General features: G+C 54.0%; 1 protein-coding gene across 1 annotated transcript in view; it reads left to right on the top strand.

The window, feature by feature from the left end:
• Positions 1 to 12,243, top strand: part of pmf1 (polyamine modulated factor 1) — a 48,105-nt gene extending 35,862 nt beyond the window's left edge. The window contains exons 2-5 of the mRNA XM_072490667.1: positions 3,780 to 3,888; positions 8,817 to 8,917; positions 10,605 to 10,800; positions 11,218 to 12,243. Coding sequence (XP_072346768.1) covers positions 3,780 to 3,888; positions 8,817 to 8,917; positions 10,605 to 10,800; positions 11,218 to 11,262 — 451 coding nt within the window. The 3' untranslated portion in view covers positions 11,263 to 12,243. The remainder of the gene's footprint in view (positions 1 to 3,779; positions 3,889 to 8,816; positions 8,918 to 10,604; positions 10,801 to 11,217) is intronic.
• Positions 12,244 to 17,585: the final 5,342 nt, after the last annotated feature.

Here is a 17,585-nt window from a genome sequence, read left to right as displayed (position 1 = left end):
CACTCCCTTGTACTGACCCTCTGACAGTGCAGCACTCCCTCAGTACTGACCCTTTGACAGTGCGGCGCTCCCTCAGTACTGACCCTCTGACAGTGCGGCACTCCCTCAGTACTGACCCTCTGACAGTGCGGCGCTCCCTCAGTACTGACCCTCTGACAGTGCAGCACTCCCTCAGTACTGACCCTCTGACAGTGCGGCACTCCCTCAGTACTGGCCCTCTGACAGTGCGGCGCTCCCTCAGTACTGACCCTCTGACAGTGCGGCACTCCCTCAGTACTGACCCTCTGACAGTGCAGCACTCCCTCAGTACTGACCCTGTGGCAGTGCAGCACTCCCTCAGTACTGACCCTCTGACAGTGCGGCACTCCCTCAGTACTGACCCTCTGACAGTGCGGCGCTCCCTCAGTACTGACACTCTGACAGTGCGGTACTCCCTCAGTACTGACACTCTGACAGTGCAGCACTCCCTCTGTACTGACCCTGTGGCAGTGCAGCACTCCCTCAGTACTGACCCTCTGACAGTGCAGCACTCCCTCAGTACTGACCCTCCCACAGAGCGGAGCCCCCTCAGTACTGACCCTCTGACAGTGCGGCGCTCCCTCAGTACTGACCCTCTGACAGTGCGGCACTCCCTCAGTACTGACCCTCTGACAGTGCGGCACTCCCTCAGTACTGACCCTCTGACAGTGCAGCACTCCCTCAGAACTGACCCTCTGACAGTGCAGCACTCCCTCAGTACTAACCCTCTGATCGTGCGGCACTCCCTCAGTACTGACTCTCTGACAGTGCGGCACTCACTCAGTACTGACCCTGTGGCAGTGCAGCACTCCCTCAGTACTGACCCTCTGACAGTGCAGCACTCCCTCAGTACTGACTCTCTGACAGTGCAGCACTCCCTCAGTACTGACTCTCTGACAGTGCAGCACTCCCTCAGTACTGACCCTCTGACAGTGCGGCACTCCCTCAGTACTGACCCTCTGACAGTGCGGCGCTCCCTCAGTACTGACCCTCTGACAGTGCAGCACTCCCTCAGTACTGACCCTCTGACAGTGCGGCGCTCCCTCAGTACTGACCGTCCGACCGTGCGGCACTCCCTCAGTACTGACCCTCTGACAGTGCGGCGCTCCCTCACTACTGACCCTCTGACAGTGTGGCACTCCCTCAGTACTGACCCTCTGACAGTGCGGCACTCCCTCAGTACTGACCCTCCCACAGTGCGGCGCTCCCTCAGTACTGACCCTCCCACAGTGCGGCACTCCCTCAGTACTGACCCTCTGACAGTGCGGCACTCCCTCAGTACTGAGCCTCTGACAGTGCGACACTCCCTCAGTACTGACCCCCTGACAGTGCGGCGCTCCCTCAGCACTGACCCCCTGACAGTGCGGCACTCCCTCAGTACTGACCCTCTGACAGTGCGGCACTCCCTCAGTACTGACCCTCTGACAGTGCGGCACTCCCTCAGTACTGACCCTCTGACAGTGCGGCACTCCCTCAGCACTGACCCTCTGACAGTGCAGCACTCCATCAGTACTGACCCTCCGACAGTGCGGCGCTCCCTCAGTACTGACCCTCCCACAGTGCGGCGCTCCCTCAGCACTGACCCTCTGACAGTGCAGCACTCCCTCAGTACTGACCCTCTGACAGTGCGGCACTCCCTCAGTGCTGACCCTCTGACAGTGCGGCACTCCCTCAGTACTGAACCTCTGACAGTGCGACACTCCCTCAGTACTGACCCTCTGACAGTGCAGCACTCCCTTGTACTGACCCTCTGACAGTGCAGCACTCCCTCAGTACTGACCCTTTGACAGTGCGGCGCTCCCTCAGTACTGACCCTCTGACAGTGCGGCACTCCCTCAGTACTGACCCTCTGACAGTGCGGCGCTCGCTCAGTACTGACCCTCTGACAGTGCGGCACTCCCTCAGTACTGACCCTCCCACAGTGCGGCGCTCCCTCAGTACTGACCCTCTGACAGTGCAGCACTCCCTCAGTACTGACCCTCTGGCAGTGCGGCGCTCCCTCAGTACTGACCCTCTGACAGTGCAGCACTCCCTCAGTACTGACCCACTGACAGTGCGGCGCTCCCTCAGTACTGACCCTCTGACAGTGCAGCACTCCCTCAGTACTGACCCACTGACAGTGCAGCATTCCCTCAGTACTGACCCTCTGACAATGCAGCACTCCCTCAGTACTGACCCTCTGACAGTGCGGCGCTCCCTCAGTACTGACCCCCTGACAGTGCGGCGCTACCTCAGTACTGACCCACTGACAGTGCTGCACTCCCTCAGTCCTGACCCTCTGACAGTGCGGCACTCCCTCAGTTTTGACATTCTGACAGTGCGGCACTGCCTCAGTCCTGACCCTCTGACAGTGCGGCACTCCCTCAGTACTGACTCTCTGACAGTGCAGCACTCCCTCAGTACTGACCCTCTGACAGTGCGGCACTCCCTCAGTACTCACCCTCTGACAGTGCGGCGCTCCCTCAGTACTGACCCACCGACAGTGCGGCACTCCCTCAGTACTGACCCTCTGACAGTGCAGCACTCCCTCAGTACTGACCCTCTGACAGTGCAGCGCTCCCTCAGTACTGACCCTCTGACAGTGCGGCGCTCCCTCAGTGCTGACCCACCGACAGTGCGGCACTCCCTCAGTACTGACCCTCTGACAGTGCAGCACTCCCTCAGTACTGACCCTCTGACAGTGCGGCGCTCCCTCAGTACTGACCCTCTGACAGTGCGGCACTCCCTCAGTACTGACCCTCTGACAGTGCAGCGCTCCCTCAGCACTGACCCTCTGACAGTGCGGCGCTCCCTCAGCACTGACCCTCTGACAGTGCAGCGCTCCCTCAGCACTGACCCTCTGACAGTGCGGCGCTCCCTCAGCACTGACCCTCTGACAGTGCAGCGCTCCCTCAGCACACTCGCAATGAGAGCTCACGGCGATGTTGCTGACGAATGAAACTTGAATGTCTGAATGTATAATGTTAGAATCCTGGACCAGACCCCAAATTCTATTCGGACAGAGGGCAGACCCTTTCAGGAACGTCCTAAAACCCCTTCCGTCTTGCCACACTCCAATCCTCTCAGAATTACAGTCAGACCTGGCTCCTTCTAGTATTTATATCATTGGATCCCACTAACATGCCCCCTGATCTGCTTAGCTAGGAGTAAACTGAATCGCTGATTAATTATCTACGGCCCAAAGAATCTGCAAAATCATTAACAAAGTTCCGTTAGCCATCTCTCTGTAAAGCAGTAAACCGTTAAAATCAACGATATCCTAACCTTTACGACTCCTTAATCACAGCTTTCGCAGACATACTGCCTATATGTATTTGAACCCATGGTTTCCAATAACATTACTACAACAAAATATATATTTTAGGGCTGGTTTAGCTCACTGGGCTAAATCGCTGGCTATTACAGCAGACCAAGGCCGGCCAGCAGCACAGTTCGATTCCCGTACCAGCCTCCCCGAACAGGTGCCGGAATGTGGCGACTAGGGGCTTTTCACAGTAACTTCGTTGAAGCCTACTCGTGACAATAAGCATTTTTCATTTCATATAACAATTTCTTACGTTCAAGGCAGGTGGGAGCAGCTGTGTACCCTTCTTGAGCTATTTGGGCGCCTCAATGTCCCAAAACAGGCGGTTAGTTGACTGTAGACGGCCTGATGACAGTGACGGGCGACTCCAGTTCACTCAGTCTCTGCATCTGACGGTGGCCTGCTGGGGTGTGTTTTGCTAATTGTGGACGTATTCTGTTTTTCCTCCCTCCTGCAGCTTTGAGAGGTTTTCCGAGTGCTATAAACCCGTCTACAAGATTATGGGGGAGCGGTTCATGCGTGGACTGTACCAACAGCTCATCACCGAGCTCCAGAGATCTATTCAGGTGAGCAACGAAGAGGCCTGTCTGTTACAAATTCCCGGCTGCTGTCAGATTGTGCGGGTTCGGGTTCATTGATTAATAAATAGGGGTCTTCCAGCACAGAAAAGGCCCTTCGACACGTCGCATCTACGCCGGTCAAACCCCCCCCCCTCTCTATCCTCATCCCATTTTCCAGCACTTGTCCCGTAGCCTTGTCTGCCCTGGCATCACAAGTGCACATCTAAATACTTCTTAAATGTTATGAGATTTCTGCCTCCACCACCCTTTCAGGCAGCGAGTTCCAGACTCCCACCACCCTCTGTGTGAAAAGGTTTTTCCTTCCATCCCCTCTAAACTGCCTCTTAGGGGCAGGACGGTAGCACAGTTGGTTCACAGCTCCAGGGTCCCAGGTTCGATTCCCGGCTTGGGTCACTGTCTGTGCGGAGTCTGCACGTCCTCCCCGTGTCTGCGTGGATTTCCTCCGGGCGCTCCGGTTTCCTCCCACAGTCCAAATATGTGCAGGTTAGGTGGATTGGCCATGCTAAATTGCCCGGAGTGTTCAAAAGGGGTTAGGTGGGGATTGGGTTATGGGGTGGCGGTGAGGGGTTCTATTTTCAGGGGCCGGTGCAGACTCGATGGGTCGGGTAGCCTCCTTCTGTGCTGTTAATTCTATAATTCTATGAAAAATCTCCTGCCCTTTACCTTAAATCTCTGCCCCCTGGCTATTGATCCCTCCACTAAGGGGAGAAGTTTCTTCCTGTCTACTCTATCATAATTTTATACATCTCAATCATGTCCCCCCTCAGTCTCCTCTGCTCCAAGGAAAACAACCCCAGTCTTTCCAATCTCTCTCATAACTAAAACTCTCCAGAGCCCATACAACATCCTGGTAAATCTCCTCTGCACCCTTTCCAGTGCTATCACATCCCTCCTGTAATGTGGATTCCAGAACTGCATACAATACTCTAGCTGTGGGGCAGCCCGGTAACACAGTGGTTAGCGCAGTTGCTTCACAGCTCCAGGGTCCCGGGTTCGATTGCCAGCTTGGGTCACTGTCTGTGCGGAGTCTGCGTGGGTTTCCTCCGGGTGCTCCGGTTTCCTCCCAAGTTCAAAGATGTGTAGGTTAGGTGGATTGGCCATGCTAATCCTAAATTTAGTGTTCAAAAAGGGTTAGGAGGGGCTACTGGGTTATGGGGATAGGATGGCTGCGCTCTTTCCAAGGGCTGGTGCAGACTTGAATGGCCTCCTGCACTGTAAATTAGACCATAAGACACAGGAGCAGAATTAGGCCACTCGGCCCATCGAGTCTGCTGTACCATTCAATCATGGCTGATATTTTCTCATCCCCATTCCCCTGCTTTCTCCCCATAACCCCTGATCCCTTATTAATCAAGAACCTATCTATCTCTGTCTCAAAGACACTCAGTGATTTGGTCTCCACAGCCTTCGGCGGCAAAGAGTTCCACAGATTCACCACCTTCTGGCTGAAGAAATTCCTCCCCATCTCTGTTTTAAAGGATAGTCCCTTTAGTCTGAGATTGAGTCCTCCGGTTCTAGTTTTTCCTACAAGTGGAAACATCCTCTCCACGACCACCCTATCCAGACCACGCAGTATCCTGTAAGTTTCAATAAGATCCCCCCCATATCTTCTAAACTCCAACGAGTACAGACCCAAAGTCCACAACCGTTCCTCGCACGACAAGCTCTTCATTCCAGGGATCATTCTTGTGAACCTCCTCTGGACCCTTTCCAAGGCCAGCACATCCTTCCTTAGATACGGGGCCCAAAACTGTTCACAATACTCCAAATGGGGTCTGACCAGAGCCTTGTACAGCCTCAGAGGTACATCCCTGGTCTTGTATTCTAGCCCTCTCGACATTAATGCTAACATTGCATTTGCCTTCTTAACTGCCGACTGAACCTGCTCGTTAACCTGAAGAGAATCGTGAACAAGGACTCCCAAGTCCCTTTGTGCTTCTGATTTCCTGAGCACCTTCCCATTTAGAAAATAGTCTATGCTTCCATTTCTCCTTCCAAAATTCTATGATCTGTGGCCCAACCAACATTTTATACAGTTCCAGCATGACCACTCTGATCTTCAACTCTGACTTGGCTAATAAAGGCAAGTATACCATAGGCTTTCATTTTTTCCAAATCATTTTTTTTTTTTTAATAATAAATTTAGAGTACCCGATTATTTTTTTTCCAATTAAGGGGCAATTTAGCATGACCAATCCACCTACACTGTTTGGGTTGTGGGGGTGAGACCCACGCAGACACTGCGAGAATGTGCAAACTCCACACAGACAGTGACCCAGGGCCGGGATTGAACCTGGGACTTCGGCACCGTGGGGCTGCAGTGCTAACCACTGTGTCACCGTGCTGCGCCGCCATAGGACTTCTTAACCACTTAATTCACCTGCCCTGCTACCTTAAGGGACGGGTGTACCTGCACACTAAGGTCCCTCTGATCCTCGGTGCTTCCCAGGGTCCTGCCGTTTATCCTGTATTCCCTTACCTTGTTCTGCCCGAGGGTAACACCTCACATTTATCTAGATTACATTCCATTTGCCACTAATCGGCCCAAGCACTTTAACTTTACATAGTAATCTGCTACGTGAGACCATGTTGAAATCCTTCTGAAAGTCTAACTAAACCACTTTTTTTTTTTTTTAAACAAATAAATTCTAACAGGACTGGACAGGGTAGATGCAGGAAGGATGTTCCCGATGGTGGGGGTGTCCAGAACCAGGGGTCACAGTCTGAGGCTACGGGGTAGACCATGTCGGACAGAGATGAGAAGAAATTTCTTCACCCAGAGAGTGGTGAACCTGTGGAATTCGTTACCACAGGAAGTAGTTGAAGCCAAAACATTGTATGGTTTGAACAAGCCGTTAGTTGTAGCACTGGGGCGAAGGGGATCAAAGGATCTGGGGGGGAGCAGAATTAGGCTATTGAGTTGGATGATTATCATGAATGGCGGAGCAGGCTCGAAGGGCAGAATGGCCACAAGCAAGAGGTAACAGGCAAGTTAGACACAGGAGAACCAGTGGACGTGATATATTTAGATTTCCAGAAGGCCTTTGACAAGGTGCCGCATAGGAGACTGTTGAATAAGTTAAGAGCCCATGGTGTTAGGGTAAGATCCTGGCACGGATAGAGGATTGGCTGACTGGCAGAAGGCAGAGAGTGGGGATAAAGGTATTTTTCAGGATGGCAGCCGGTGACTAGTGGTGTGCCTCAGGGGTCTGTGCTGGGACCACAACTTTTCACAATATTCATTAATGATCTTGAAGGCACTGTTGCTAAGTTTGCAGATGATACAAAGATCTGTAGAGGGACGGGGAGTATTGAGGAAGCAGGGGGGCTGCAGTCAGACCTGGACAGGCTAGGAGAGTGGGCAATGAAGTGGCAGATGAAATACAATGTGAAAAAGTGTGAGGTTATGCACTTTGGAAGGAGGAATTTAGGCACAGACTATTTTCTAAATGGGGAAATGCTTCGGAAATCAGAAGCACAAAGGGACTTGGGAGTCCTTGTTCACGATTCTCTTAAGGTTAACGTGCTGGTTCAGTCGGCAGTTATGAAGGCAAATGCAATGTTAGCATTCATGTCGAGAGGGCTAGAATACAAGACCAGGGATGTATTTCTGAAGCTGTAGAAGGCTCTGGTCAGACCCCATTTGGAGTGTTGTGAGCGGTTTTGGGCCCCGTATCTAAGGAAGGATGTGCCGGCCTTGGAAAGGGTTCAGAGGAGGTTCACAAGAATGATCCCTGGAATGAAGAACTTGTCGTATGAGGAACAGTTGAGGACTCTGGGTCTGTTGGAGTTTAGAAGGATGAGAGGGGATCTTATTGAAACTTACAGGATACTGCGAGGCCTGGATAGAGTGGACGTGGAGAGGATGTTTCCACTTGTAGGAGAGACTAGAACCAGAGGACACCATCTCAGACTAAAGGGACGATCCTTTAAAACAGAGATGAGGAGGAATTTCTTTAGCCAGAGGGTGGTGAATCTGTGGAACTCTTTGCCGCAGAAGGCTGTAGAGACCAATTCACTGAGTGTCTTTAAGACAGAGATAGAGGGGTTCTTGATTAATAAGGGGATCAGGGGTTATGGGGAGAATGGGGATGAGAAAAGTATCAGCCATGATTAAATGGCGGAGCAGACTCGATGGGCCGAGTGGCCTAATTCTGCTCCTATGTCTTATGGCCTCCTGCTCCTGTGTTTTCTGTTTGTATGAATCCTCGACGACCCCTCTGAGTTCCCTGCGTTTAGAATCAGAGTTTTCACAGCACAGAAAGAGACCCTTCAGCGCATTGTGTCTGTGCTGGCCATCAAACACCTATCTAACCTAATCCCATTTTCCAGGACTCGGTCCATAGCCTTGTCTGCTGTGGCATCTCCAGTGCACATCAGGCAGCGAGTTCCAGGTTCCCACCTTCCCTCTGGGTGAAAAGATGTTTCCTCAAATCTCTAAGCTTCCTGCCCCTTACCTTAAATCTATGCCCCATGGTTACAGTCACCTCTGCTCAGGGGAAACATTCCCATCCACCCCATCTGTATTCCCTGAGGAAAACAACCCCAGTCGAACCAGGCTCTCTGCTTACCGTCTCCAATTCTATTCTCGTGCGCATTCCCAATTTCCATCTCTCCGCCATTGACGGCCGTGTCACCAGCTGCTTGGGGTCCCTAAGCTCTGGAGTTCCCTCCCTAAACCTCTCCTCCCCTCCTTCTTTAAAGTGTGCCTTTTTGGCCGTGTCTCTAATATTTCCTCGTGTCTCGGTGTTTAATCTAGTTTGATGACGATTTCAGGTTGTTGTCCCCATTTTTAACAAGTCTGTTCTGCAGCATTTTCATTCTCTGAGGTTGAGGTTTCTGAACATTGAGCTAAATAATAAACTTAGTGCTTGGAATTTCACGCTGAACCCTCTCCTCCATCCACACCACAGGCAGAGGTCAGTGAGATTTCCGAACATGGGCAGTTTGAACGAGCACTCCCTAAGCTGGATAAGATGGAGCAAGAATCTGAAGCACGTTCGGAGCCTGCATGGTAAGGAGGCGCCTGAAATTATTCTGAATAAGGTGACAACTTGCTAGGGGCTTCTTCCTGAGGTTTCACTGCCCTCTGGGTTAGAGAGAGAGGGGAAATCAGCCAGGGTTCCTGCTCCTGATCACTGCCCAGTGATCCCTGGGTTAGAGAGAGGGGAAATCAGCCAGGGTTCCTGCTCCTGATCACTGTCCAGTGATCCCTGGGTTAGCGAGAGGGGAAATCAGCCAGGGTTCCTGCTCCTGATCACTGTCCAGTGATCCCTGGGTTAGAGAGAGAGAGGGGAAATCAGCCAGCGTTCCTGCTCCTGATCACTGCCCAGTGATCCCTGGGTTAGAGAGAGAGGGGGGAAATCAGCCAGCGTTCCTGCTCCTGATCACTGTCCAGTGACCCCTGGGTTAGAGAGAGTGGGGAAATCAGCCAGCGTTCCTGATCCTGATCACTGTCCAGTGATCCCTGGGTTAGAGAGAGAGGGGAAATCAGCCAGGGTTCCTGATCACTGTCCAGTGATCCCTGGGTTAGAGCGAGAGGGGGGGAAATCAGCCAGGGTTCCTGCTCCTGATCACTATCCAGTGATCCCTGGGTTAGAGAGAGGGGGAAATCAGCCAGAGTTCCTGCTCCTGATCACTCTCCAGTGATCCCTGGTTAAGAGAGAGGGGAAATCAGCCAGGATTCCTGCTCCTGATCACTGTCCAGTGACCCCTGGGTTAGAGAGAGGGGGGAAATCAGCCAGCGTTCCTGATCCTGATCACTGTCCAGTGATCCCTGGGTTAGAGCGAGAGGGGGGGAAATCAGCCAGGGTTCCTGCTCCTGATCACTGTCCAGTGATCCCTGGGTTAGAGAGAGAGAGGGGAAATCAGCCAGCGTTCCTGCTCCTGATCACTGCCCAGTGATCCCTGGGTTAGAGAGAGGGGGGAAATCAGCCAGCGTTCCTGATCCTGATCACTGTCCAGTGATCCCTGGGTTAGAGAGAGAGAGAGGAAATCAGCCAGCGTTCCTGATCCTGATCACTGTCCAGTGATCCCTGGGTTAGAGAGAGAGGGGAAATCAGCCAGGGTTCCTGATCACTGTCCAGTGATCCCTGGGTTAGAGCGAGAGGGGGGGAAATCAGCCAGGGTTCCTGCTCCTGATCACTGTCCAGTGATCCCTGGGTTCGAGAGAGGGGGAAATCAGCCAGAGTTCCTGCTCCTGATCACTGTCCGGTGATCCCTGGGTTAGAGAGAGAGGAAATCAGCCAGGGTTCCTGCTCCTGATCACTGTCCAGTCATCCCTGGGTTAGAGAGAGAGAGGGGAAATCAGCCAGGGTTCCTGCTCCTGATCACTGTCCAGTGATCCCTGGGTTAGAGAGAGAGGGGAAATCAGCCAGGGTTCCTGCTCCTGATCACTGTCCAGTCATCCCTGGGTTAGAGAGAGAGAGGGGAAATCAGCCAGGGCTGCTCCTGGTCACTGTCCAGTGATCCCTGGGTTAGAGAGAGAGGGGAAATCAGCCAGGGTTCCTGCTCTTGATCACTGTCCAGTGACCCACTGGGTTAAAGGTAGGAGGCGATATGGTGAGAAGGATATGACGATGCAAAATGGATAATTCTATGTCCTTGTGTTTTGGAATTAATGGGGCTTTTTGTCTGTGTGTGGGTGGTGTCTGCAGGCTCTGATTGCTTCTTAGCAAAGCCACTGTTACTGAATTTTGCAGGCGTCCCACAGGCTCCCCCGACGCGGACATAAAGAGACACCTGGTGCCGTACCTGCTCAAGCATCGCGAATACGTGCGTCTGAAGCTTGAAAGGGCGAAGGATGAAAATGCGGCTCTGGCCCGGTCTGTGACCCAGGGCAGGGACAGGGTCAAGGCCTTAGCAGGACTGCGGGATGAGCACTCAAAGCGATGGCAGGTAGGTCAACTTCAGGGACACAAAACGGCAATCCTTTCTTTGTTTTTTATTAAGGGGCAACTTAGCGTGGCCAGTCCAGCTACCTGCACATGTTTGGGTTGTGGGGGTGAGACCCACGCAGACCCGGGGAGAAACAAAACAGTCACTCTCAACTAATTAACAGCAACTCTGGGCCCCTCTGCTGTCTGGAGACTGGGTAAGAGGTGGGAAAGAGGGTTTGGATGGTGGGCGGATGGGTGGTATTGGGGTCCGGGTGGAAGTGGGATAAGGGCATGAGGGCTGTGGTCTTGCCTGGTCGGGGTAAATGAATTGTGTGGGCTAACAAAGGACGGTTGGGATTGCCCCATCTCGATGTTGAGGAGGAAGCTGCCTCTCGATCGCCTGTTACTAACGCAGTTGTGTGTGTTTGTTTACCAGAAATGCACTGAACTCTGTCGTCAGTTCCAATTGGACGAGCAGTGAGTGAACGAAGACAGCCGCAGTCAGAGTGCTAGTGTTGAAGCAGCAATGTTCTTCTCAATCCAGCCTCCCTGCGCCTGCACTCCCATTCCTGCCCTGCAGTTGTAACAGGCGCAGGTGAACTGACCGGAGTCCATGTCTCATTACAATTTCACTAAATAGCTGTTATGGGGAGTGAAGTATGTCAGGGTGGGAAGGGTGAGTGAATAGTGTATGTAACAGCAGCGCCTCTGTTTGTATCTAACCCCGTGCTGTACCTGTCCTGGGAGTGTTTGATGGGGACAGTGTAGAGGGAGCTTTACTCTGTATCCAACCCTGTGCTGTACCTGTCCGGGGAGTGTTTGATGGGGACAGTGTAGAGGGAGCTTTACTCTGTATCTAACCCCGTGCTGTACCTGTCCTGGGAGTGTTTGATGGGGACAGTGTAGAGGGAGCTTTACTCTGTATCTAACCCCGTGCTGTACCTGTCCTGGGAGTGTTTGATGGGGACAGTGTAGAGGGAGCTTTACTCTGTATCTAACCCCGTGCTGTACCTGTCCTGGGAGTGTTTGATGGGGACAGTGTAGAGGGAGCTTTACTCTGTATCTAACCCCGTGCTGTACCTGTCCTGGGAGTGTTTGATGGGGACAGTGTAGAGGGAGCTTTACTCTGTATCTAACCCCGTGCTGTACCTGTCCTGGGAGTTGGGGAGATTCTCGCTCTGTAACACTGATCACCAAGTTAACCGGATCACCTCAACCCCACCCCAGCCAGAGGAACGTGTGGACCCTCAGAAACCGACAGCCGGGCATCTTGTGCGCCGGCACAACCTCCAGCAGCTGCCCGTTCCTGTTTGACGCTCACTGTGGGATCGAGAGCTTCAAAACATCACAAGATAGGCCTCTGCACTGCATGTGTGTAATTCCTTTCGTGGTGGGGGGGTGGAAACTATATAAATCTGTGAGAGTATTGGAATTAAATTGGAAATTGGTGTGAAATACAAAACCATCTGTGTTCTGTCTCTTCATTCCCCTTTCTGCTGGAATACAGGCCCTGATCTCTGAGCCTAAAGACTGTCTCGGTGCTTCTGTGCCCAGTGCAGGCCGCTACGAATGGCTTCTCTTCCCCACAGGTCCTTCCCTCCTAGCCCACGGGGGTGGCGATTGCTGACATCTCCATCAGCCCCTGATCTGAGGCAGGGTAAAGAAACCCACTGCCCACTGGCAGAGCCGGGCAGTTTCTGGTTGGCGGATCGTATGCAGGCAGTGCCTCAACCAATGACAACTGTGTGTGAGCTAGAGAGCCTTCAAACCCTCCTCTGCTAACGGACTGAGCTCAATGGAGGACATAATCGGCAGAGGCCAGGCGGGACCTCTTCAGATTTGGACAGCGAGCAGCAGCAGAGCTTCACCGAGCGCGGGAGGAGGCTGTTTCCCCCTTGTGTCTGAGCCAGTTGTTAACTGGAACTGCCCCGTTCGCCCTGCTCATTCCCCAACCCACTGCAAACACGTTTCAGCTGTATCCAATTCTCTCCTGAATCTGCATGCCTTCGTCTTTCAGGTAGCGCCTCCCAGATCAGGGACTCGCTTGTGAGGAACTGGCTGCTGCTCACTTTGTGTGGCCCATTGTGTCGGGGGCAGGCAACAAATGAGCCAGGGGGGTATATTTTGGTTTGTGGAGTAAGAGGGTGGGGTGACGTTGGGAGGGGTGTAGGGGGCTGGAGGAGGTTACAGAGATAGGGAGGGGGTGTAGGCGCTGGAGGAGGTTACAGAGATAGGTAGGGGCTGGAGGAGGTTACAGAGATAGGGAGGGGGTGTAGGGGCTGGAGGAGGTTACAGAGATGGGGAGGGGGTGAAGGGGGCTGGAGGAGGTTACAGGGATAGGGAGGGGGTGTAGTGGCTGGAGGAGGTTACAGAGATAGGGAGGGGGTGTAGGGGCTGGAGGAGGTGTAGGAGCTGGAGAAGGTTACAGAGATAGGGAAGGGGTGTAGGGGCTGGAGGAGGTTACAGAGATGGGGAGGGGGTGTAGAGGCTGGAGGAAGTTACAGAGATAGGGAGGGGGTGTAGGAGCTGGAGGAGGTTATAGGGAGGGGGTGTAGGGGCAGGAGGAGGTTACTGAGGTAGGGGCTGGAGGGGGTGTAGGGGCTGGAGGAGGTTTCAGAGATAGGGAGTGGGTGTAGGGGCTGGAGGAGGTTACAGAGATGGGGAGGGGGTGTAGGGGCTGGAGGAGGTTCCAGAGATAGGGAGGGGGTGTCGGGGCTGGTGGTGGTTACAGAGATAGGGAGGGGGTGTAGAGGCTGGAGGAGGTTACAGGGATAGGGAGGGGGTGTAGAGGCTGGAGGAGGTTACAGAGATAGGGAGGGGGTGTAGAGGCTGGAGGAGGTTACAGAGATAGGGAGGGGGTGTAGGGGCTGGAGGAGATTACAGAGAGAGGGAGGGGGTGTAGGGGCTGGAGGAGGTTACAGAGATAGGGAGGGGACGTAGGGGGTGGAGGTGCTGGAGGAGGTGGAGAGGTTGGAGGAGGTGTAGTGGCTGGAGGTGGTTACAGGGATAGGGAGGGGGTGTAGGGGCTGGAGGAGGTTACAGAGATAGGGAGGGGGTTTAGAGGCTGGAGGAGGTTACATGGATAGGGAGGGGGTGTAGGGGCTGGAGGAGGTTACATTGATAGGGAGGGGGTGTCGGAGCTCGAGAAGGTTACAGAGATATGGAGGGGGTGTAGGGGCTGGAGGAGGTTACCGAGATAGGGAGGGGATGTAGGGGCTGGAGGAGGTTACAGAGATAGGGAGGGGGTGTAGGGGCTGTAACCTCCAGCCCCTACACCCCCTCCCTATCTCTAACCTCCTCCAGCCCCTACACCCCCTGCCTATCTCTGTAACCTCCTCCAGCCCCTACAACCCCTCCATATCTCTGTAACCTCCTCCAGTCCCTACACCCCCTCCCTATCTCTGTAAACTCCTCCAGCCCCTACACCCCCTCCCTATCTCTGTGACCTCCTCCAGCCCCTACACCCCCTCCCTATCTCTGTAACCTCCTCCAGCCCCTGCCCCCCTCCCTATCTCCATAACCTCCTCCAGTCCCATACGCCCCTCCCTATCTCTTTAACCTCCTCCAGAAGCTACACTCTTCCCTTCCTCCAGCCGCTACACCCCTCCCTATCTCTGTAACCTCCTCCTGTCCCTGCACCCCCTCCCTATCTCTGTAAACTCCTCCAGCCCCTACACCCCCCACCCTATCTCTGTAACCTCCTCCTGTCCCTGCACCCCCTCCCTATCTCTGTAACCTCCTCCAGCCCCTACACCCCTTCCCTATCTCTTTAACCTCCTCCAGTCGCTACAGCCCTCCCTATCTCTGTAACCTCCTCCAGCCCCTGCCCCCCTCCCTATCTCCGTAACCTCCTCCAGTCCCATACACCCCTTCCTATCTCTTTAACCTCCTCCAGCTGCTACACTCTTCCATTCCTCCAGCCGCTACACCCCTCCCTATCCCTGTAACCTCCTCCAGCACCTACACCCCCTCCCTATCTCTGTAACCTCCTACACCCCCTCCCTATCTCTGTAACCTCCTCCAGCCCCTACATCCCCTCCCTCTCTCTGTAACCTCCTCCAGCCCCTATACCCCCTCCCTATCCCTGTAACCTCCTCCAGCCCCTACACCCCCTCCCTATCCCTGTAACCTCCTCCAGCCCCTACACCCACTCCCTATCTCTGTAACCTCCTCCAGCCTCTACACCCCCTCCCTATCTCTGTAACCACCTCCAGCCCCTACACCCCCTCCCTATCTCTGTAACCTCCTCCAGCCCCCACACCCCCTCCCTATCTCTGTAACCACCTCCAGCCCCTACACCCCCTCCCTATCTCTGTAACCCCCTCCAGCCCCCACACCCACTCCCTATCTCTGTAACCTCCTCCAGCCCCTACACCCCCTCCCTATCTCTGTAACCTCCTCCAGCCCCGACACCCCCTCCCTATCTCTGTAACCTCCTCCAGCCCCTACACCCCTCCCTATCCCTGTAATCTCCTACACCCCCTCCCTATCTCTGTAACCTCCTCCAGCCCCTACACCCCCTCCCTATCACTGTGACCTCCTCCAGCCCCCTACACCCCCTCCCTATCTCTGTAACCTCCTCCAGCCCCGACACCCCCTCCCTATCTCTGTAACCTCCTCCAGCCCCTACACCCCCTCCCTATCTCTGTAACCTCCTTCAGCCCCTACACCCCCTCCCTATCTCTGTAACCTCCTCCAGCCCCTACACCTCCTCCCTATCTCTGTAACCTCCTCTTTGGCATCCTGGGTTGTAATCATGCCGCCATTCCGTTGCCTGGGCCTACGCTCAGGAATCCCCCCCCCCCCCCCTATAAGGCACTCCGAAACTCATCTCCCTGACCAGGGGTTACGGCAGTTTCTAAATACAGGACCTGCCCTCCTTGTGGGCCTCGGTATCAATCTGCTGAGAGTGTCCTGGGAACTTTGCCAGACTAAATGGTGCTGGGCCTGTGCAGGCCGTTGGCCACATCGCTGCAACGTTGGAGGAGTTTGTTAGAAAGGCGTCGGAGGACAATTGGCAGTCGCTGTGGTTGAATGGAGGTCACCCCACCCCCCTCCCCCTCCCTCCCAACTCCAATCGATACCAAACTCTCTGCCCCTGAGTTCCAGCCATGCCAGATGTGACCAGGATAAATGGGATCTCGCCGCAAGAGTGTCATCTCCCTGTGTCTCCAAACACAAAAGGGACAAAGTAACTCGCCTCGAGAGGGCTCGGGGGCCCCTCAGTGGCCGGTTACATGAGCTGTGATCTTTGCCCTCCGTCACCGCTGGGGCCATTACCCAGCTAATGGGATGAGGTACCGCTGCTGCTGCCCTCCCTCCCCTCCTCCTCCCTCCCGCATTGTAACCTCCGTTACCAAGGTTTTCCTCTTTGACTTCAGCTGCTTTCACGCCAAAAGGCACGAACAATCCCGATTGGGAGACCACGCTGATTTCTTGCTGAAAGGAAAAGTTTTGCAGCTGAAAGGGAAGCGCTCGCATTCCTTACACTCGATTGTTCCCTTTATCGCTCCGTCTCAACCTAACCTAATTTCCTAATTGGGGGGAGAAAGGGGAGTTACGTTCCTGTAGCGCCTTTCACCACCTCTGCATGTCCCAAAGTGTTTCATAGGCGAAAAAGGACCTTTTTTAACAAAGCAAACGTATCGTCCCTGCTTAATGTAGGAAACACCGGGTAGCACAGCGGTTAGCACTGTGGCTTCACCGCGCCAGGGTCCCAGGTTTGATTCCCCGCTGGATCACTGTCTGTGCGGAGTCTGCACGTCCTCCCCTGTGTCTGCGTGGGTTTCCTCCGGGTGCTCCGGTTTCCTCCCACAGTCCAAAGACGTGCAGGTCAGGTAGATTGGCCATGATAAATTGCCCTTCGTGACCAGAAAAGGTTAGGAGGGGTTAAGGGGATAGAATGGAAATGAGGGCTTAAGTGGGTCAGTGCAGACTCGATGGGCCGAATGGCCTCCTTCTGCACTGTGTGTTCTCTTGTGCAAACACAGCAGCCAATCCCTGCTCAGCAGAATGCCAGTCCGGAATGGCGTGGGACTTGAACCCGCAGAAATCCGCCACAATGTGTGAGAGTGTCTGTACATGTGTGACGGTGTGTATCCCGTTATGTGAGAGTGTGTTAGCGACTGTGGAACAAAGGAGGTTGAGGGGCGACCTGATAGAGGTCTACAAAATTATGAGGGGCATAGACAGAGTGGATAGTCCGAGGCTTTTCCCCGGGGTAGAGGGGTCAATTACTCGGGGGCATAGGTTTAAGGTGAGAAGGCAAGGTTTAGAGTAGATGTACGAGGCAAGTTTTTTTTACACAGACGGTAGTGGGTGCCTGGAACTCGCTGCCGGAGGAGGTGGTGGAAGCAGGGACGATAGGGACATTTAAGGGGCATCTTGACAAATACATGAATAGGATGGGAATAGAGGGATACGGACCCAGGAAGTGTAGAAGATTGTAGTTTAGTTGGGCAGCATGGTCGGCACGGGCTCGGAGGGCCGAAGGGCCTGTTCCTGTGCTGTACATTTCTTTGTTCTTTGTGGGGGTGTGTGGGAATGTTAAACTTTTAAAAATAAATTTAGAGTACCCAATTCTTTTTTTTCCAAATTAAGGGGCAATTTAGCGCAGCCAATCCACCTGCCCTGCACATCTTTTGGGTTGTGGGGGCGAAACCACGCAGACACGGGGAGAATGTGCAAACTCCGCTCGGACAGTGACCCAAGGCTGGGATCGAACCCGGGTCCTCGGCACCGTGAGGCAGCAGTGCTAACCACTCCGCTGCCGGGCCGCCCTGTGGGAATGTGTGCGTGACTGCG

The sequence above is a fragment of the Scyliorhinus torazame genome, chromosome 26 (assembly GCF_047496885.1).
Source record: "Scyliorhinus torazame isolate Kashiwa2021f chromosome 26, sScyTor2.1, whole genome shotgun sequence".
In the NCBI taxonomy this organism is placed as follows: domain Eukaryota; kingdom Metazoa; phylum Chordata; class Chondrichthyes; order Carcharhiniformes; family Scyliorhinidae; genus Scyliorhinus; species Scyliorhinus torazame.
This window is presented reverse-complemented; position numbering and strand designations above follow the sequence as displayed.